At 38.0% G+C, this 23,699-nt stretch overlaps 1 protein-coding gene across 19 annotated transcripts in view; it reads right to left on the bottom strand.

Moving 5' to 3' along the window:
- Positions 1-1,370: 1,370 nt before the first annotated feature.
- The window catches only part of PHACTR2 (phosphatase and actin regulator 2), a 287,718-nt gene continuing 265,389 nt past the window's right edge, over positions 1,371-23,699 (bottom strand). For 17 of the 19 annotated variants that reach the window (XM_054254482.2, XM_054254484.2, XM_078370210.1 and 14 more), the window contains 2 exons: positions 21,489-21,565; positions 1,371-8,453 (listed from right to left, as the gene is read on the bottom strand). In XM_054254482.2, coding sequence (XP_054110457.1) covers positions 8,438-8,453; positions 21,489-21,565 — 93 coding nt within the window. In that variant the 3' untranslated portion in view covers positions 1,371-8,437. Of the gene's footprint in view, positions 8,454-21,484; positions 21,566-23,699 lie in introns of those variants that run through there. The other 2 variants (XM_035296894.3, XM_078370211.1) reach the window with 1 other exon arrangement.

Below are 23,699 nucleotides of genomic sequence, written 5' to 3'. Positions count from 1 at the left end.
GAGGCAAATTCTTGCTTATGTGAAATGCCCCCATCTCTGGTTTGTCTGACCTGGGCCAACCAAGGTCAAAAAGTCCATCCAAAACCAAATCATTGAGTAGACCAGCACTGAAAATGCTACTTCTCTCTTCCCTCCGATATTTATCTAATTTCAGAAAGTTAACATCTGCAGCTTTTTTTTTTCATTCAAATCCTTAGAAATGGTGTCTGTTTTTAAAAGAGCAAAAAAATCTTCATGAAAACTTTAGGTTTATAGCCTTTCTCTAAATTTTACATGTTCCATTATCAGTGACCATTCTTTAAAGGGCAAAGAGCTTAAAACTCACAAACAAGTGAGGATTTGGGTGTTGTGGGCAGCACCACTCATAGTAGCAACTCCATACCTAAGTTTGAATTGAGGCTTATAACTAGTTTGTTTTTCTATTTCTATTTTTTATAGTGATGAGGTCTCATTGTGCTGCCCAGGCTGGTCTCAAATTCTTGGGCTCAAGCAGTCTTCCTGCCTCAGCCTCCCAAAGTACTGGAATTATAGGCATGAGCCACTGTATCTGACATTTTAAAATTTATGTTTCTATTTTTTTATTTTTGTTTTTTCATTGAATAGTTATATCACAATAAATCAGAGGTCATCCTAATATTGTGTAAAATGAAAACTTGCACATTTCTTACCTCCAATGGGTTTTAGAAAGTAATGTTTTGATGTAGAACTTGGTTTTGTCTGAGAAAGAATGGAATTGCAACAACTACTACCCCTGCCTTGAAGATGGGCCTCTCATTTTCAATAGCATACTTGGGACAGATTTTCAAACCTACTTTTTAATGTTTTGGTTTCAATCATTTGGTCTTCTGTCTAGGATACTGGCAAGCACATTGTTTTCAAGTTTCCCCTTATATCGTTGGCCTTGTCCTGGAGTGTGGGGAGGTAAAGTTACAATTTGGAATTGCTGTTGAGAATCACAAAAAGTATATTCCAATTCCTTTTCTGGTCAAAATATGCTCCCGACCTCACGCCTTGTATGTAATACATTAAATAGTAAGCATAATGAGGAAGTCTGTTTATTTTCTATATTATAAACTCTAAATGGACTATCTTTTACGTTTACATATAATAATGGCAATAAAAACATCAATATCAAATGCCTTAGATATAAAAAGATAGCAAGTTAAAAATATACTCTAAGTTTCTTTTAAGAGCAGTAATTCTTCAGACAGACATTTTAAATAATAAGTACACATCTCAAGGCCTTACATACAAAGAGATGTTAAAAACTTAGGTGAAGTTGAAATAGCAGGCAATTAGGAAAGCTGTCTTACTCTTTTTTCATTTAAAAAGGCTGAGCACTATTCGAATATAACAGAAATTGGAACAAATTAAACTGGGGATTTCCCAATGATTTTATTGAGGTAACTTTTCCCAATTTTATACATTTACGCATTTATATATACTTAGGAAAGCTAAACAATGTTCTAAGGCACTTGGAATTGTGCACAGCAAAGTATCCTCTAATATTATACAACTAAATAGAGCAGAATTTTGCATTTTAAATAACACAAACACCAGTACAGAATTAAAAACAGGAATACACAGTCTATCTTTCAGGTTACAACAGTGGAATACAAGTACGTATGTATGTATACTTGTAGATATTTATACCCACATACTATAATACAGTACAGATAAGAACAATAACAAAAGAGAAACTGTCATGTTAATCAGTGTACGCTTCCAGTTATTTACACTCACAGATATTATGCCTGTGTAATACATAGGACTAGATCGCTCACCGGAAATCAGAAAGCATTCAGTCAGTCTGATAATGATCACAGTTTATCATTCTTATCACTTTATCTGAAGTGTGAAATAACAAAAGAATGAATATAGTCCATTATTTAAAAATTGCTGTTACACAGAAAAAAAAGAAAGAGACTTGTTTGAAGTTTTAGTAGGTCCTAAATCTGGTGAAATTGGTGCAAATGTTTTGAACACACTGGCATGTTTTTAAGCCACAGAAGAAATGTTAAAAAAAAAAAAAAAGAAACAGAAAAGTTAGTGCCTATATTTTAAGGGATGAAAGTGGTTTGACCCTTGAATCATTCTAATTATTTCTGAAGGCGAGTTAGCACTGCAGTGGCAATTTCTCACTGTGGAGGCTCTCTAAGCAATGTAATGACATAGTTAAACTATAACAAAAGTATCCAGTAGGGGAAAAGGCCCCCCTCACCCCGAGTTGGCAAGTGGCACAAATATTATTGGCATTTTCATATACCATAAAATTGACCTGAGGGTACAGTGGCATTCTGTCTTATTTTCTACTTTCAATTTATTCTTAAAAAAAAAATACTGCCATTTAAAAAGATAAGAATTCTTAAGCACCACCTAAAATCTTACAATATAACCACCTTTATGACTCTGTGCTGCTTGGCCTCAAAAAAATTTAGAAATTTTAATGTTTTAAAAATTATAGTGGCTAAATAAACTCCATTCTCCTAGCCACAATTCATCCAAATAACTTCAAGACATATTTACCATTCAGTTTTGGTGATAAAAAGCAACAAAGAGAATATGTTTCTGTATTGTTAGTACAGTTTAATGTTTCATAAGTAAAACTCATCTTGTTTTGTGTGTGACCGTCACTGAAGTATGAATAATAGGCATGCAATCCACAGTTAATCCACATTTTTGTTATAATGCAGCATTCACAAATCTTATTAGAAAAGTTGAACCGCATGACTATATTTATACGGGGGAATTCAAGCATTTGCGTGTGAATTAAATGCTTCGTTAATAGGATAAGCAGGCGATTCACTTGGAACTTATGGGATGCAGCATAAACAGGTGAAATCTAATGGTGATTTATTTCCAAAGACCACCAGCTCTGTTCAAGTGCATTGTTAGTCTGTGTTTGTGTCTAACCCGTGCAACAATCCTCTTGACATTTACAAGGATTATGACCAAGAATGTGGTTCTAAAGTAAAGTTTTAAGGCAAAGAAAAAAAAAAGCTTTCTTCATGTATGAGCTCTCCTTTAAGTATAGATAGGGACTAGGCCAAGTCCCCATGCCCACAGTATGGCCAAGGCTGCCGAGTAACCTCCTCCCTGAAGAATTGGCAAATTAAAGCTGTACTGAAACAAAGGCTCAATAAATGAAGGGAGAAAAACAATTCAGGGCTCAAAGAAATGCAAGGCAGCAGAGACAATGTTTGGGGACAGGCACTATTTCTCCACGTGTTCTTGAATTGCAGTAGACAGTGGCATTCAGGGAAGGTGATACCAACCTCCCAGGGAGAGCATTTGAACACGGGGAAGGCTTTTTATTCTTGGTGTTTACAATGATTGGGAATGCTACTGACATTTAGTCAGCAGGGGCCTGGGATATTAAACATCTGGCAATGCATGCGATGATTCTGTACAGCAAAGACCTACCCAGCTCCAAATGCCAAGAGTACCCCCACTGAGAAACACTGACCAACAGTGCTTCGCTCATGTGCAGCTGTGCTAGCAATTCGACAAGCTAAATGACATTTTTCTTGTGTGTGCAGTAAATCCTAGCATGGCTAAAACATGACCCATCCTTATATGGTTGGCTTTACGTGGGAATAGCTGCCACAGGATCCTCCATTTCTTTGCCAGAAATCATACAGCATACACAATGGGATTTTTAAATTTGGGGTGACACCATCTTCAAAAAAGCATTGGTGGGTAAGGTTTCAGCTGCTTTCTAGAAATGCTAATAGTGCTTTGCATTTCCATACATAGCTCAAGCTTAATGATTACAAAAAGTAAATTGGAGGCGAAAATGGGAATGATTTAAGGGTGCTCCACTTCTCTCCCCACCAGCTCTTTGGTCACTGCCTGCCTTTACAGCAGAGTCCAATGCTGCTTCTTTGAAACCTGAGTTTGAACTAACTGGGGATGTACTTTCTCTAAAAAGAGGTTCTTATTAATTTGGTGATTACTCTGTCATTGCTTTTCCCTCTAGGACATATTTTATTTTATTTATTTTTATTGTTTTTTTGAGATGGAGTCTTGCTCTGTCGCCCCCGGCTGGAGTGCAGTGGCACAATCTCGGCTCACTGTAACCTCTGCCCCCTTGAGTTTAAGCCTCCTGTCTCAGCTTCTTGAGTAGCTGGGATTATAGGCACAAGCCACCATGCCTGGCTAATTTTGTGTGTGTGTATTTTTAGTAGAGACGGGGTTTCACCATGTTGGCCAGGCTGGTCTCGAACTCCTGACCTCAAGTGATCCATTCACCTTGGCCTCCCAAAGTGCTGGGATTACAGATGTGAGCCACCGCTCCCGGCCAATGTAGGACATATTTTAGTTCTTTAAATTCATTCTGCTTTGTCCAGTAAAGCAATGTAATCTATCCTACCAGCAAGTAGATAAACTACTCAGCAGTGAAAGATCTAGCCATTTCAAGAGGCCAAGGGACAATTCTGTAAATAAATCGCATCTAAGTAGTTCCTTACTACTCACAACATACTCTAATGGTGTGAAGAAATTCATTCTTATCCCAAGGAATGTACTTTCCCCAGTAATGATAGGCTTCATATAATTGGAATTTAGGAATGCTTTAACAGTTCTACCATACTCAAGGGTAAATGACATGAATTCACATATATTCTAGTAGTTTAACTCCATGCCACCTACTCTGAGGAAGATTTCTTGCTCTGTTTAAAATTTGCAGCAAGGGCCACTTAATAACAGACTGAAGAAATTTTTGAGCAGGAAAGGAAGAAAATTTTCACTCTTAAGTGTGGACATACTACTTTGTGGTAGACAAGAATACCCTTTTCTATTGCAAATATAGTACGATTTTTGAAAGTTGTGTCTGACTCTATGAAGTATAAATAAAATGCCTGTTATGTGTTTATGTGGTATATATCAGAATATGCAGTGTTAATGTAATATTTTCTCTTTTAAGTGTAAGCTACTATATATATGATACATATATATATATATATATTTAATTTTTTTAATGCCAATGCAGCCCTGAATTAATTGCAGGGTATAAAACTGGATCTTTTTTGACTCAGGTTTTAAGGACTGATCTCTTATTTTCAGTATTTGGTGATTTTTGAAGGGTGTATTCAATTCTTTTATTTCCTTAAATATATTTTCCCTTCAATTTCAGAACTTCCTGCTAATAATATATTTACTAAAATTTGAGAAAAATAAGAGATTACTCTCATTATGCTACTAAACAATATGAAGCTGAAACCAGAAAGTCAGTTTCTCTGGGTAGAGTAGAGAAACATATGTGTTTGCTTGTTCCTACATGTAAAATAGCAGTTCAAATGCCAAAATGGTTCTCTATTATAGCTTTCAGTTAAGCAATTTCAGGAATTATACCTAACATGTAAAAATACAAGACACTTCACATACACAGCAAATTATCAGGCAAGCTGCCTTAAATGAAGGCTGACCACCAGAGAACTATTTTGTCAGACTGATTGGTAATGACTATGAAGATGCTGATCACGCTTGCTGAGCATCTTCCTAATACCTTAATGTTAATGTTTTTATCCTCCATTAAAAAAAAAACCAAGAAACTAAAATGGTCACTTCGATTTTTACATCCTGCCTGGGATTTTCCTGGAGATGGATTTGTTTTCTTCCTTAATCATATCTTGGGAACTCAGGAAAACCCACTTACTTCCTCGATGTCAGCCTAATGTCACACTTTTAATAGACAAAAACCTGGAATTGTGTTACCACAAAAGAAATCCAATTCCCACACACATTTATTTTCCCTAATCAACATACACTTACTGGTTGGATTGCTGAAACGCAGGAGGCGGGCAGAGGAGCATATGCACGGTGGGTGGGCCAGGGCTCTGCATCCCTTTAGGGCCACCAGGTAGGAGACCTCTGGCTGGGCAGCTGGTGGGGATATGCCTCGTCTCTGCTCTACTAAAATAGAGCCATATTTTGCAAAATACAGCTTGGCTCATAATTCTTTAATTCTTTCTACAGCTTTTTACTCAAGCAATCATTCTAATAAAATAATTGGTGGTTCTAATTACCTAGATAGTAGACGAGCAGTGGCTATTTTTTTCTTAACTTTTAAACTTTTCTCAAACTGAGAAAATTTTTTCTAAATGTATCAATTAGTATAAAGAAAAAGTATGAGTATTGAATAAATCTGACCTATTATACAAGGAAAACAATTTTGAAATACCATATTTTCATTTTTTGTGCTGAGTATATCTCATTGTAGGCAATAAAAAATTGCATCACAGGCACCAAAAGTGGGAAAAAAAACTGTTCCTTTTATCAACCAAATAGAAACTTTCAGTGACATGTACTTTGAATGATAAAATGGTGATGTCTAATATTTACCATTATACAGCAGCCTTGTGGTTAAAAATTTTTAAAGTGTGTAAAGATGATTAAGCATAGACAATTAGAAGAGATGTTTTATCTCTTGGTATTTTTCCCAAGACACTAAATAATAAAATAAAATATAATTAAGGAAAAGCATGACTTTAGGGAAAAAAATCACAAGTTAATTTTTGTGGCTGGATTAAAACACTATATAACAGACAAAACTTCAGGCAGAGACAGACACCTGGGCATGCAGAAAGATTTTGTCAAAGCAAAAATATGTCTTATCCTATCAGTGAAATGACAACAGACTCTAGGTGTATTCTATTAATGCACAGAGTCTAACAAGAGGTGTAGTAATGTTGGTTACTTTTCCTAGCTCTAACATGGTCCTGGCTTTTTATAATAGGCCAACTGGTATTAACATTTTTTATTTTTAAATAAAATAATCCAATTTCAAGAGGTTCTTCAAAAAACCAGTGAATGGCAGGATCTAAATTTATTCATCAGGTTAAATGCTTACTTTTGGGTTGAAATAGAAAATAGAAGGCTTCCATATTATAAACAAGCAACATCTCAGAAAACTGTAGTCCAAACACTGAGAATAAAATAAACTCTATTTGGGTCTTGTTTTGTTATTCATTTCATGTGTTTTTAATTGAAGGGGCACAAAACAATTGTGACAGAACAATTAAATGCAAGGTGGTATTTACACATGGTCATAATGGTCACATGTATTTGGAAGTAGAAGTCATACTGTGCCTGTGACTCCATGGAAAATAGCTACACAACAATAGAGTGTTTCTTAATGTAAACAATACAGACTGTAGGCTCACAGGGAACCCTCCACTACTTTAATCTCACTGATTCTTTTGCACTGACAGTAGATACTATACTGTATTTGCGGATGCAATCTGCAGATTTCTAAAATACAAGATAAAGATTTCCTCACACACAATGTAGTGGAAACTTTCTGTGGTCTGTTAAGTCTTTGGGTATTTTTTTGATCTTTGTGCTTTGTTTCCTTTTAATAGCAGCAGCCCAACTTTTAAAAAAATGCAGCACTAAAAAATAACCGGTTCTTATTCCCATGCAGGACTACTGCAGGCAGCACGTTTGTATCTTGCTTAAGTTTTCATTTCGGAGTCAGGTTTTTAAAACAGGTGTCATGATTGTCAACACTATCTTTGTTAGGTGAAGTATGGTTGCTTTGACTTTGGATCTAATCGAGATAAGGAAAGATCAAAAGATTTATTTTTGAAGCTTGCCACAGTTTTCTAGAGTTACATTACATCTGACTTTATTCCCAGTCCTCTTATCCTGTGAAGGCTGGTACACTAGGAAAGGAATATTTAAAAATGTCAAGTGTGTATAGCTAATGCTACTTAAAAGCATGCAACAAAATTTGGGTAAGCATGCTTGTTAAGAGTCAGTAGAAGCTCTTGCGTTTAAGAAAAAGATGCATGAAAACATTCAGACTTATTTCTGGCAATTGGATTCACTGGCACAACGTAAAATAATGGTACTATACTGTACCAACATAATGGTGAAAGAAGAATATTCTCAGATCAAGTCTTTGAGGAATCTACATCCAAAGGTTAGATTCCTAAATCCCTTAATAAGTTCTCAGTTACCGAATAACTACTTCAAAAATACATTTATGCTTCAATTTTCTCTTTTCTTCATTAACATAATGAAATATTTCTCTTTCTTTTTCAACTCCCATCCCTTTTCACTGCCCAGCAATTTTACTCTGTATTTTTCTTTCACCCGCATTATAAAATTTGGCTTTCTGGTAACAGGGAGCCAGCGATTGTCTTCTGCTCATCTTCTTTGATTAAAGCTTCTGATGAAGAATGGCCACGATGTCTCTTACCATCGCTGTGCATGCTGGGCAGCAAGGGTCCCTGCATTCTTCCCTTGGCTTGTTGGAGCCATCTGGGCTGCACAGGTGAGGAGCGCTTCCCAACCAAGCTGAGTCTCACACTTCCTCCACCACAAGTTAAACGGAAACACACACATTCAAATCCCAGTGCAATATCAGGTTTTCAGGAAGCAGGGCTTCCCCCAAAGATGATCAGTCTCTGTTTCCAAATAGTCTCACACTTCATTATGGACGATGAAACCTGGAGTAAGAAATAGAAACTGTGAGTCTGTGGCCTAGGATCACATTCTGCATTCAGTGAGCTGAATAAGGCGTGGACATGTTTACAATGAAAAGCAACCCCAGATAGCCCCCAACTGAATGACTGTTTGTAGATTGCTGTCATAACAAAATACTGCTATAAATATTATTGAGGAAAGCAGAGACAATGCTTAAATAAAAGATGCCGGTTATAGTATTCAGATTACACAGCAACTAAGACAGAAAACAACACTATTCTTGAGCATCATGCTCTAACCTTTAGCAAGCAGAGTGAGATGTTTCACAAACGGATTTAGGTACACCCGGTCTGTATAATAAAAGCAGAGTAACAGGCTGGGCGCGGTGGCTCACACCTGTAATCCCGGCACTTTGGGAGGCCGAGGTGGGCAGCTCATGAGGTCAGGAGATCAAGACCATCCTGGCCATGGTGAAACTCTGTCTCTTTAAAAAAAAGGCAGAACAACAAATAGGCACTTTTTCATTAGCTTCAGGCTCTCATCATCTTACCTGCTGATTCCAAATCTACTATCTATGCTTGAATTTCCAAAGCCCACAGGGCATTTCCACGCTGATGTTCCACAGGTACATGCTAAGTGTGTCCACAACTATACAAAGTTCTCCTGGTTAAGCTGCCTTTGCACTTTCTGTCTTATTTAATGTTCTACCTTTAGAACATATATATACATATTTTGTCTAGAAACCTCAGATTAGCAATTCATTTCTCTCCCTCGCCCAGCATTTGCTATTAGTCACCAAGTGCTGCCTCAACTGCCTGTCCTGGAATCATTAACGTGCCATCTTTTGCTGGCACTAGTTTCACGATATGCTTGTTAGCCAGCCAGCTGGCTTCCTTTCCCTCCTTGTGAGTTCCTGAACATTCCTGGCATTTTTGTAGCCCGATGCTTCTGGACATACTGTTCACTAATACTGCAATTCCTTCCCTTCATTTCCTATCTATGTTTTCATTTTCAAGATCAAGGTCAAAAGTTATCTTCTCCATAAAGCCTTAAGTGATCAAACTCTTCAGCCTACTTCTTCGAGTCCACGTTTATGCAGCTCCACCTAGCCTTTGACCCTATCTTCTACAGTTGAATGCTCACCTGCTCTGGTCAGCCATCCTAATGGGTTTCCCTGTCACAAGCTCTCGCCGTCAAATCTATGCTCTTCACTGTTGCTAGTACTCATCCCATTTATTCCAGTTCTTGGGGTTTTAAAAATCTTTTATTTTTATTTTTAATTAGAGATGGAGTCTCGCTATGTTACTTAGGCTGATCTTGAATTCTTGGCCTCAAGCGATCTGCCCACCTTTGCCTTCCAAAATTCTGTGATTTACAGGTATGAGCCACTGTGCCCAGCAAAGTTCTTTCTTTAAAGCATTGTATTGTTCCCCATTCCCCACAGAATAAATGTTAAGCTGGGTGTGGTGGCATACGCCTATAATCCCAGCTACTTGGGAGGCTGAGGTGGGAGGATAGCCTTGAGTCCAGGAGTTCAACACAAGCCTGGGCACATAGCAAGACCCAGTCCCTTTTAAAAAAATGAAAATAAGAAAACCAACAAAATAAAATTTAAATTTCCTGGAGTGGCAAGTGAGGCTTTTCAGAAAGTGGACCAACCCATGTTTCTAGCTATATCTCCATCACTGCTTCCAAATACTCTCAACTTCCAATTACTTGCTCTCAGAATACTTTTGCACTAATGCTCTTTACTCTGTTTTTTTTTTTTTTTTTTTTTTTTGTGGCGGGGTGGGAGGCCCGGGGGAACAGGGTTTCACTCCTGTTGCCCAGGCTGGAGTGCAGTGGTGCGATCTCAGCTCACTGCAGCTTCAACCTCCTGGGCTCAGGTGATTCTCCCACCTCAGTCTCCAAAGCAGCTGAAGCTACAGGCACAAGCCACCATGCCCAGATAACATTTGTATTTTTAGTAGAAATAGGTTTTTGCTATGTTGCCCAGGCTGCTCTCAAACTCCCGCACTCAAGCAATCTGTCCTCAGCCTCCCAGAGCACTGGGATTACAGGTTTAAGCCGCTGGGGCTGGCCTATGCTTTCCTCTACCTTTATCTCTCTTCCCAACTGTGCTTTATGCAATCTCACTTTGTGAGTTCTCCAAACTCCCTTCCCTCCACTGATCAGGGAAGTGCTAATCGCTCTTTTCTGTGCCCATAGCCTTTGGCTTATGCCAGTTATTGCCCACATTATATAATCTTTGTATATGTGTGCCTTTGCTATTGGATCATGAGAAGCTGAGGAAAGAAATGTTCTGATCCATTTTTATGTACTCGTAGAATACAATCTCTGGTACATGTAATACTTAATAAATGTTGCTGTATTGAACACAAGCATTACAAAATGAAAAACTAAAAAATAAGAGCAGGTGAAATGAGATGGGCCATGAATTGATAACTGAGGAGCTGCTAGATGGATACAAGGGATTTATATTACTTCTGTATTTCTGACTTTCCAAAAGTCAAAAGAAAAATAATATGTACTAAGCTTTACAAAAGTGGCAGACAATTTATAACTAAAGCAGGAATGCGTCCACTTTGAGTTCAGTTCTTAATCTATCCCTGACCGCAACCTTGGGCAGATGTGAGGACCGCCGTGCCTACATTTGATACACAGAGGCAACATCACCCTTTCAGTCACTATTTCGAGGGCCAGGTCAAGGGCCCTCGTGCAGCCTCAGGACACTGTTCCCTGCAGTCCAGCATGTTGGCTCCAGCCTTTGCTCAAAGGGCCCAGATACAGCTTAGGCTTCGGCTTCAGGGGGTACAAGCTGAAAGCCTTAACAGCCACATGTTAAGCCTGCAGATGCACAGAATGCAAAAGTGATGGGAGCTTGGGAGACTCCACCTAGATTTCCAGGGATATATGAAAAAGCTTGGCTGTCCAGGCAGAAGCCTGCTGCAAGGGCACAGCCCCCACAGAGAACCTCTACTAAGGTAGTGCAGAGGAAAAATGTGGGGCTGAATATTCCGCACAGGGTTTCCACTGGGGCACTGCCTAGTGGAACTGTGAGAAGGAAGCCACTGTCCTCCAGACCCCAAAATGGCAGTTCTTCTTTTTTTGGGGGGGTGGGGTGGGGACACAGTCTCACTCCGTCACATAGTCAGGAGTGCAGTGACATGATCTCAGGCTCACTACAACCTCTGCTTCCTGGATTCAAGCGATCATCCTGCCTCAGCCTCCTGAGTCGCTGGGATTACAGGCACCTGCCACCACGCCTGGCTAATTTTTGTATTTTTTGGAGAGATGGGTTTTCGCCATGTTGGTCAGGCTGGTCTTGAACTCCTGGCCTCAAGCGATCTTCCCACCTTGCCTTCCAAAGTGTTGGGATTACAGGCATGAGCCACAGCACCCGACCAGAAGAGATAATCTTTGAAAACCCTGTATTATCCTGGAAAGTATTCCGCATTTAATTTTCAAAAATGACTGAGGACAGTGTAAGATTCTTTCCTTTTTTCCTGCACACACCATTTGCCTATGGATCCCAGTATACAGTGAGTTCCACAGTCTGGATTGTGTTGGAAGGTCACCGGCCACCAGCACAGCTTCAAGGGTTGACTAGGAAAAGAACGTGGCCAATCAATCCGTAAATGCAATAATGTGCTGACAAAGCCAGAGGTCGGAACTATGACCTCGCTTTAGGACAGACTGCCCAGATTTGGTAAAAAGTAAAAACCAGAAGGCAAAAAAAACCCATATATTTTCCTGCTGTATCCAATTTGAAAAGGACATTTACATCCTGTTTAAATTAGCCACCTTATCTTCAAATTCAGCTCTAAAACAAATTCCGCTCTGTGGTTAGAAGTACTAAAAAAGCAAAATACTCTTCAGTTTGTTATTTCTCAATAGTTTGCATTCATTTTAAAGTAGGAGAAGTTCAGCTTTCCCTCTTGAGAAGTTGGTCTAGGTGACAGAATGACAGTTTTAGCTTTAGGCTTCAAGTTGGTGGAGCAGTAAATAGATTTACTGTGCCCTAAGGATACTGAAGCTTTTTGTCTACCCTCTTTACAGAACGTTTCTGAGACTCCAATCTAAAGTCATACATATTTTCTTCTTTCTTGTTAAACTGCAATACATTTTTTCTTATTTTCATACTGGTTAAGAGGGAGGGAATGGGACAAAAGCTATTTTTAAGTTATGGAATTTAGGTAATGGTAACTATTTTGATAAAGGCGGTTCCTTTATAATTTAATTTAAAAAATTTATTTATCTTCCTATAAATTCATTTTTTGGGGGGGGACAGTCTTGCTCTTTTGCCCAGGCTGTATGCAGTGATGCAATCTCAGTTCACTGCAGCCTCCACCTCCTGGGTTCAAGCAATTCTCCTGCCTCAGCCTTCCAAGTAGCTGGGATTACAGGCACGTACCACCACACCCGGCTAATTTTTGTATTTTTAGTAGAGACAGGGTTTACCATGTTGGCCAGTCTGGTCTCGAACCCCTGACTTCAGGTGATCCACCCACCTTGGTCTCCCAAAGTGCTGGGATTACAGGCGTGAGTCACTGTACCCAGCCCTTCCTATAAATTTATTCACATAACATAAAATATATAATTACTCAAAAAGGTAAAATATTACTTTCCTGTACTTCCCTACTTGATAGAAATAAACCTTCTAAAAAATTCATTCCCCTTTTCTTTAAAAGAGTTTCATTATCATGCCACATATGCTTATTTATTTTTATTTTATTAAAGAGACAGGGTCTGGCTTTGTCACCCAGGCTGGAGTGCAGTGGCTGGATGATAGCTCACTACCTCCTCTGGGGCTCAAGGGATCCTTCCATACATACAAGCATATTAGACAAACGAAGAGACTCTCTTAAATTACAGCTCCTTGTTCTACCTGAGAGGCTAGACCACACAGTGGCTGGGCTCTTATCATTCCCAATACTGAACCTTGCTTTCAACTCCGGTAGTAGTTAAAGCAGCATTCTGCAACTCCTTTTAGTTTCTGTCCAGGTAGCAAGTAAATGGAGTATCCATGAGAGACAGGCTACTACAAAAGCAGCCTTTCCATTCCTCAGTGGAGGATGCTTTATTAATTTTTATTGCCATTTTAAGTATATTTCCTGTGATGTGATATTTGGATAAACATATCTAGAAGCTGAAAAAGTGGCTTACTTTAACTGTAAATCCACATAGGATAGTAATACCTCAAGAAAGTACAGAATGAGATCATTGCTTTAAAAATATGTGTATGTATATGTGTATGTGTATGTGTATGTATGTGTATGTGTGTATGTGCATGTATATATGTATGTGTATGTATGTGTATGTGCATGTATATGTGTATGTGTATGTATGTGTATGTATATGTGTATGTATATGTATATGTGTATGTATGTATGTGTATATGTGCGTGCATGTGTATGTGTATGTGTATGTATATGTATATGTATATGTGTATGTGTATGTATATGTGTGTATGTGTGTGTATATGTGTATGTGTATGTGTGTGCATGTGTATGTGTATGTATATGTATATGTGTATGTGTATGTATGGGTATGTGTATGTATATGTGTATGTGTGTATGTATATGTATATGTGTATGTGTGTGTGTATGTGTATGTATATGTATATGTGTATGTGTATACGTATATGTGTACATATACACAGTTGACCCTTGAATAACATGGGTTTGAACTACATGAGTCGACTTACACGTGGATGTTCTTCCACCTCTGCCACCGGTGAAACAGCAAGACCAACCCCTCCTTCTCCTCCTCAGCCTACTCAACATGAAGACAATGAGGATGAAGACCTTCATGATGATCCAATTCCACTTAATGAATAGTACATATGTTTTCTCTTTTCTATGATTTATGATGATTATGATTTTTTGAGACAGATTGTCACTTTGTCACCCAGGCTGGAGTGAAGTGAAACAATCTCAGCTTACTTCAACCTCCACCTCCCGGGTTCAAGTGATTCTCGTGCCTCAGCCTCCAGCCTCCAAGTAGGTAGCATTACAGATGTGCACCATCACACCCAGTTAATTTTTGCATTTTAAGTAGAGATGAGGTTTCGTCATGTTGGCCAAGCTGGTCTCGAACTCCTGACCTCATGTGATCCTCTGGCCATGGCCTTCCAAAGCACCGGGATTACAGGTGTGAGCCACTGTGCCTGGCCTCCTTATGATTTTTAAAGTAACACTTTCTTTCCTGTAGCTTACTTTACTGTAAGAACATAGCACAAGATACATATAGCATACAAAATATGTATTGATTCACTATGTTACCAATAAGGATTCCAGCCATAGTAGGTTTTAGTAATTAAGTTTTGGGGGAGTCAAAATTATATGTGGATTTCTGACTGTGAGTGGGGATCAGTGCCCCTAACTCCCATGTTGTTCAAGGGTCAACTCTATGTGAATATATATATATATATATTTATCTCAGTATCTTCTCAGCATAAAGAAAAACTTCTTAACATTAAGAAAATTTGAAAAGTAGAGAAAATTAAAAAAAGATTGCTATAACCCCACTCTATAATAAACCATTACGAATTTTTGAAGTTGTTTCCTAATCTTCATTTCCAGGCATGTGAATTTTAAATAAAATATACTGCTGCTACAGTTAGTCAATATCCTGACTCTCCCATTTGACATTATGACAATGATCTCCAGAGGCTCATTTGAACTCTAAGGAGCCTCAATTCAATGATGCTATGAGTCTTCCATAAGACTTCTTAATATAAGAAGTAAATAATTTACAAGCTGATACAAATATGCAACTACTTTGTATATTCTAAAAATGTCCTCATTTACAAAATTAAAAGTTTATTTTTCAAAAGTGATATTATCTCTTGATAACAAATCTGATACATGTTAACACTTCCTCCATTTGGAAAACAGAATATCCAGAGGAAAATTAAAATTACTAAAAATCTTATTGCTTAGCTATAACTACTTTACAATTTAGAACTTAAGCAAAATTTGACCTTTCATGCAATTTGTCTTTATGATTTAGAGATTTATTTTATATTGTAGAAATTCAATTTACTAAGGAAAAGGAAGTGGCATTTGAGTGCCATGTTGGTTTCCTTGGAGAATGCAATGATACTATCTAACAATATATCACCCTCAAATGGACTTCTGGGTTTTGAACAGTGGGCTGAGTGGGCACTGCCTAGGGGTACAAAATACAGACTTTGGCCAGACAAGCAGCAGGGTCTAAGCAACTGAGGTTAGGGTTTGGTACCTATTGGGCCACAGGAAACTGCTTGTGGGGACCATTTGTCCCCACCATTGTTGTATGGCCCTAGAATCCACTCCAATTCCAGAGCACCATCTGGAAGATACTGGGAGAAACTGGGGGAATTAGATGAAAGAGTAGAGCACCACCATTCTTCATCACTACAAACCAAACATGTCACAGAATGCATTCCATGACGGAAGTAACAGAGGTACTTCCCCAGTGCACAAGGCATCAAAGTGTCACAATGAACCATTAGTCAAGAAAAGCCACCACAATGGAATCCTCATTTACAGAAAAAAGGACTTAGAGAATGGATCCTTTATTTTTTCTTTTAAATGTTTGTTTTTGACTAGGCAATACATTCATAATGTTTCAAAAATTCAAGAAGTTCAAAGGGTGAGTCGTGAAAAGTCTCCCTCCCATGCCTTCCCTTGGCCATGAGCTTGTGTCTCTTTCTGGAGATAGAGAAGGAAGTTTTATATACAGAAATGGGTCCTTCCATTGTTCACTGGTGCATTACTGTGTGGGAAATGGCCTCTAGATGAAGAGGTGTCTGAGAAGAGGAGTCAGCCCATTTATTAACCACCCCAAATCTGCAGGGAGTTCACAGATTGACATTTTGAAGGGAAGCCTTACTTGGTATAAGCAGACAATGTCTCATGCTAATAGGAGGAAAGGAGAGCTGCTGTGTATGTAGGTTACATTTAAAGGGCTAGGTAATGATTCGCAAGGTGTTTGTTTTCTCCAAGAGAGGCTACTGCTAAGAGCACCACCATCTTTTTTATGAGCAACTTGCTAAATGTAAAACATGATCATGTTTTTGTATTATTTTGGCTAAAAACTGTAGTGATTACCAAACTCTTCCTTGTAAAAGAATTACTGAAAGCAGCTTGAAAATCATAAGCATTATTTTTATGTCTCAGAGCCAAAACATTTCCCTACTGGAATATATCTCTAATGATGTCATAAATTAATGGAAAAATAGCAGTAACATTTGCTTTACTGCCAAGGTTTAAAATACTTAAGCAAGGCATATTTATTTTAGTGATACGAATATTTAATTTTTCCTTATCTGGAAAGGTATTAAAGAGTGTTAATCATTTTATGTTTTGGAAAAACTTTTAAAGTTTACCCTTGATATCAGCTGTTATACTCCCCAAAAGCTTATTTATTTGCATCTGTTTTTATTTACATAAGCAATAAAGATATCAGTAGGTTATTTTTATGAAATCCAAGAAGCATATTCTAAATCTCTCTAGATGAGTAAACATAAAAAAATAGCCAAGAGAATTTTGAGAGTGAAAAAAATACCCCATTAAATATACAAATATGCTATAAATATATCCTAATTAAATAGTAGGATATAGACAGGGATAGATAAACAGCTCATTAGAACATGATAAGCAATCCAGAAGCTGACCAATGTGTATATTACAAGAGAACATCCACAGGGAAATAAACAGCACTGAGATAATCAACTACTAATTTAGAAAAATGTAAAGTTAGTTTACTTTTCTGACTCATACACACAAATAAATGCGCCCCTCCAAAGTATATGTAACCGGTAAAAATAATAGTTTTATACTCTTGGCCTCCTCCATCCATAAGATGCAAAACAATGAAGTAAAATATAACAATATGGATATATTTGAATATACATAATTTAAGCAAAATACCATTAAAAGTTTAAAAGTTAACAGATTGGAGAAAAGTATTGCAACGTATGCAATATAGGGCTGATGTCCATGATATCTAAGGAGATTTTACCAATCCATATAAAAGACAAACAACTACCCAAAAAATTGATCACAAACTTTTTTTTTTTTAAGAGACAGGGTCTCACTTTGTTACCCAGGCTGGAGTGTAGTGATGTAGCCATGCCTCACTGCAGCCTCAATTTCTCGGGCTCAGGTGATCGGCTCACCTCAGCCACCAAAGTAGCTGAGACTACAGGCATGTGCTACCATGCTCAGCTAATTTTTAAACTTTTTTCTAGAGATGGGGTCTCACTATGTTGCCCAGGCTGGGAGAGAACTCTTGGGCTAAAGTAATCCTCCTGTGTCAGCTAGTCAGAAGTTTTGGATAGTCAAATCGAATAATAAAAAAGAAATAGTCAATAACGATATGTTAAGATGCCCAACCTAATAGAAATCAACGAAATGGGGTACACTTCATTGATTACCTTAGTCTCCCCAAGTAGCTGGGACTACAGGTATGAGCCACTATGCCCAACTAATTTTTGTATTTTTAGTAAAGACAGGGTTTGCTATGTGGTCAAGCCTGGTCTCGAAATGTTTTCATACGTTAGAATACAAACCTCTCAACCATTCCTCTCCTCCCAAATGCTGATGAGGGTGAGTGAGTAGACTAAGCATGCTTTTAATCTGTAGATCTGTAAATTAGTGCTCTTTTTGGAGGATAACAGAGTAGTTTATTCCAAAATGCAAAATGTATATTCCCAGGAACCTAGCAAATCTACTTATGGGACTACCAAAGGAACACTGGCATGTACTGGCACAAAGATATATATATATATATAAAGAAAGAAAGTCAAAGCAACATTGTTTTAATAATAAAAAACTGAAAACTCTAAACATCCATCAATAGTGTAATTGTTCGGTAACTTTTTGGCATATTATTTATGAAATGTCAGTCATTCAAATGAATTTTACATATATATATAAAATCTTTTCTTTTGAGCCAGTGTCTCTCTCTGTTGCCCAGGCTGGAGTACAGTGCTGTGATCTTGGCTCACTGCAACTTCTGCCTCCTGGACTCAAGTGATTCTCCCACCTTAGCCTCCCCAAGTAGCTGGGACTACAGGTGGGAGCCACTATGCCCAACTAATTTTTGTAGTTTTAGTAAAGACAGGGTTTGCTATGTTGTCAAGCCTGGTCTTGAACTCCTGAGCTAAAGTGATCTGCCCACCTTGGCTTCCCCAAGTGCTGGGATTACAGGCCTGAGCCACTGCATCCAGTTGAATGAAATATATACTATTATAGAAAGATTTTTTAGATGCTGTTTTCGTGTGTGAGAAAGGGTGCATATAGATGCACACATGTACACACACATATAATATATATACACACACATGTTTATAAATACAGGGAAAAACATCTAAAAGGATCTACATCAAGCTTTTACTTGTGGATACCTGTGAGAATAGAACCGAGGTTGGGGAAGGAGTGAAAGGGATTTTCATTTATACTTAATAGAATGTTGTATTGCTTGAATGCTTAATTAGAATATATTATTTGTGTACATACAAATACAAACATAAAAAAGAGGCCAGAGGCCAGATGTCGTGGCTCATGCCTGCAATCACAACACTGTGGGAGGCTGAGGTGGGAGAATTGCTTGAGCTCTGGAGTTCGAGACCGGCCTGAGCAACATAGCAAGACCTTATCTCTACTAAACAGACACACACACACACACACACACACACACGCGCACACACACAAACAAAATGACCCTTACTTCTTCCTGTACCCTAATTTTATTGTACTTCTTCAAATAGAGTACAATGGAAGAGAAAGAACCTCTCAGTATAGATATTTATTTTTCATAAAATGAGAACCTCCATAAAAATGTACTTTTAAATTTTGATTATTTTTGACTGTAATTTATTCTTTATATCATGCTATCAAATGAAGATAAGGCAATCAGATGCTCCAAATTCTAAGAAAACTATGCAGAAGTAGAACTATCCTGAATGACAATGTGTGGGCCGAGTGTAGTCACTACAGCTGAGGGGTCAGAACTCAACTGCACCAAGCACTCCACCTTCCCAGTTGCCTGGAGGCCCCAGCCAGCGTGATGTCGCCACCTTTTAATAATCAGCTTTACTACAGAAGAGCAACCACAGGTGTTGCATTGCAGCATACATGTTTCCTGACCCTGGAAGTGGAAGGGAGAAAAGAGGGTGGCAAAAAAAAGTGTCTGGCTTGATAAGGACATGTTGCTGGTTTCAGAGTAGATTATGATAGAATAAAGCCCTCAAATAGACAAAAATCCATTCAGGATATTGGAAAGCTCTACATGTATATACAAACAAACCATATAGGAGAAGATAAATAAAGAAAAGTATATTTAGCCCTTTGTGTCCACAGGGAATTCATTCCAGGACTCCTTCAGATACCCAGATCCATGGATTCTCAAGTCCCGTATATAAAATGGTGTAGAATTTATATACAACCTACACCCATCCTTTCATATACTTTAAATCGTCTTTGGATTACTTATACTACCTAATAAATGCTCTGTAAATAGCTATTTTACAGTTTTGTTTTATGATCTGTGTTATTTTTATTGTTGTGTTGTTATTTTGTATTTGTTTTAACATATATTTTGGGCCGGGTGTGGTGGCTCAGCCTGTAATCCCAGCATTCTGGGAGGCCAAGGCAGGCAGATCACTTGAGGCTAGGAGTTTGAGACCAGCTGGACCAACATGGTGAAACCCTGTCTCCACTAAAAATAAAAAAATTAGCTAGGCATGGTGGCACATGCCTGTAATCCCAGCTACTTGGAAGGCTGAGGCAGAAGAATTGCTTGAACCTGAGAGGTGGAGGTTGCAGTAAGCTGAGATCACACCACTGTACTCGAGACTCTGTCTCAAAAAAAAAAAATTAAAAATTTGGATGGTGGTCAGTTGGCTACACAGATGGGGAACTCATGGATACAGAAGGCCGACTATAACCCGAAAAGAAAGGGGAGTTCTCTGGCATTAACACAGGAAGAAAAGCTGTGGAGGAAGTCTATAACAAACCTCACTCCTCTCCATCAATTTCAGGGAAGTTTGCTGTTAAAACTGGAGGTTATACAGCAACTTCCTTTATATTTTGACATGCTCCCGGCACACAGTACCATCATCACTGGGACTGCAGGAACAGTGGCACCAGGATGTATGGCTGTAGCTTAGGGGATCAGTGTTTGTTTTCCACAAAGACCTATCATGATCTTCTTCATGTAATCGATCATCTATCCTGGTATTTTTTAATTGATTCAATTTTTAAAGATATGAGTTGCTTGCAAATCTTCAGAAACACACCTGTTATGCAGAGCAAAGTACCTTCATCCTAAAGACAGACATAAACAGAACACCTGTGAAGTGGGGGGGGTCAGATTATATTATCACTCAGGTGTCTGCTGGGTTTGGTAACCTGTTAAAGAAACCGAAAGGGACTGGGGGCAAAATGATAAGATGATAGCAATCTCCTGTGGCACCAGTAAAATCAGGATTCCCATTCTAAAGTTAAATCTTCTGAAAAGTCAGCTTCAATCCTATTAAGTCTATTGTGAAACCAAAGCGTTATGTATGTGCCCACACGGACTCTTGCCAACATCTATTCTGGGCATACAACTTCAACTAAGTCTGTTCAAGAGGAGAATAAATGATCTTGTCTTTAGAAAAAAACTAAGAAAGGAACCAAAATGTAGCCCTTTGGAATGATTCAGACTTCTCTGAAAGAAAAGATTTAATTTTAGAAATTCTTATTCAGCATGATTAGTTTTAGTGTTCTTGAAGGAGATAGCTGAGTTTATTATGAAATTCTAGAAATGTATGATCTTATCTAGTCATATCTTTAAAACCTAACATTGACTGTTAGGTTCTTAAAAGCAAACAAGAATGAATGTGAGAAGTGGAAATGTTCATAAGATGGTTTTAAGCTAAACTGTTTAAAAACATTTTTTAAATGTGATAAAATACACCTATCATAAAATTTACCAGTGTAAGCAATTTCTTTTTTTTTTAACCAACTTAACATGGGATCACATCTTAAGCATTTTCAATTTCGAAACTGCATTTTGTCACTTACCTTGTAAACTGTCGACTCTCTTCATGAACTTCCATTTCTGTGCTTTTAAATTCATTTAGTTCTTTCCTTATTGCTGCCTAAAAAGGAAAAAAAAATAGATAAACAGAATTATTATTTAGGTCATACATTGCCCCAGTATATACAGCATCAATGAAAAAGATCTTTTTTTTTTTTTTTAAAGTGATAGGGTCTTGCTCTGTCTCCCAAGCTGGAGTGGAGTGGTACAATCACAGCTCATTGCAGCCTCAGACGCCTGGGCTTAAGTGATCCTCCCACCTCAGCATTCCAAGTAAGTAGGATTACAGGTGTGTGCCACCATGCTCAGCTAATTAAAAAATTTATTTTACAGAGACAGGGTTTCAATATGTTGCCTAGGTTGGTCTTGAACTTCTAGGCTCAAGTGAGCCCCTCACCTCAGTCTCTCAAAGTGCTGAGATTACAGGCATGAACCACCACACCCAGCTTAGACATTCTTTTAGGGTGTAATAAATGTAGTACTATACTATAGCCAAACTACAACCATGATAGACTTTCTTCAAGTGCCCTTGGCAAGGGGGATTGGGAGGGGGACTTTGCTAAACTCATCTTTGAGCCTGGTCTATGAGTCATATGGGACATCTCCCACCCACGATGACCACAAGGAAAGTGCAGGTCATAACATTTTCTGAGAAGCAATATGATTTTCCTATGGAAAGTTCTGCATTGAATATTGCCCACAACAACATGGCTTTAGCTAGCTGCCAGAGAGCTACTGAGAAAGCAATCGCATATATATTCTTTAATACTAAAGGTTTATAGACATAGAACTTACAATTTCAGCACAGCACTTAAAGCTACTCAAAGAAAATATCAAATATAATGCATTGCTATTTAAATAACACATAATCTGTGTCACGTAATTTTTGGTATTTGAGGAGATGCTTACGTCATTCAGACCAAAATGTTAACATTAGTTATCTGTTAAATAGTGGCAGGATTATAGATGGTTTGTGGTTTTACAATTTTGCTTATTTTTATTTCCTAACTTTTCTACAAAGAATGTTTTACTCATGTTTTAAAAAAAGGTGCTAATAAAAACACCCCTGTAACCTCTAGGCAAAACGGACTCTTCAGCCAAAACAAAGAATGATAAGTCACAGGGAGCGACTTCACTGGGAGATAAAAAGTCTCCTTTATGGTTGGAAAATAATAAATTTTAGAAAAGGGATCAGACAGAAGAAACTCCTGAGCCTTCTCTGTGGCTCTCTCTCTCATAACTATCATTCTGCAATTCACAAGGCTTTCCCCCAACACTTCTTTCAATGATATATTTAAGTCCTGCATCACAGATTGTCTTTTCTCCCCAGATATATTCCTCAGGCCCTGTAGTTTCTATGGGGAATCTGTGACTAGGAACGATGACAATGATTCTTGCTATTGACTTTTGGAAACGAAGAAACAAACAGAGAAATATGTGTGGGCCTGAGTCCTCTGTGACACGTCTGTCCAGTTTTTCTCACCAGTCTGATCAACAGTGAGGACACTTGCTTACCGTAAAAACTGATGCCTAGAAATATTATACAGATGAAGAAGGAGAAATAGTGAGGATGCTCTATACCACTCACCGATTAACATCTATAAAACACTCTTTCTTGAAAGGAGATATTTTAAATGAACAGTGGCAGAGAATCCTGTCTTGAGGCTCGTTTTAAATTTCTTCTCCAAATGTAAGGTTTCAGCAGAGGAAGTGAAAGCGGTACGCTTGTAATCAGAAGACAGGGATTCTAGTCTTGGCTCTGCCCTCATTAGCTGTGTGACCCTACTGAATCACTTCACTCCAAACCCCAATTTTCTTTTCTGGGAAACCAGGAGGAAATTCTTCACAATATCATGAGAATTAACCAAGAGCATATTTGAAAGTGCTTTGTATGCTGTAGAGTCAATAAAATGTCATTATTATGAGCCTCTTGAAAAACAATTATTCTAGTCTGTGATTGGGATTAACAATTCTTTAATTGTTATTTGTGAAGAGTCTACTGGAATGAAAGAAGATAATGCCAGGGAAGTTGACTTAACCATGGATAAGATAAAGTCCTTACTTGCAATAGTAGGTTGGCTACTGATCTACGAGTATGGCAAAAATCAATGAAAGCCTTCTGCAAGGATCTACTGAGATATGGAATTTACAAAACATTACAATTGTAAATTGTGTGCGATACGTCCTTTATATTA

Source organism: Callithrix jacchus, chromosome 4 (assembly GCF_049354715.1).
Source record: "Callithrix jacchus isolate 240 chromosome 4, calJac240_pri, whole genome shotgun sequence".
Taxonomy (NCBI): domain Eukaryota; kingdom Metazoa; phylum Chordata; class Mammalia; order Primates; family Cebidae; genus Callithrix; species Callithrix jacchus.
The sequence above is the reverse complement of the archived record's forward strand: the minus strand, read 5'-3'. Positions and strand labels throughout refer to the sequence as shown.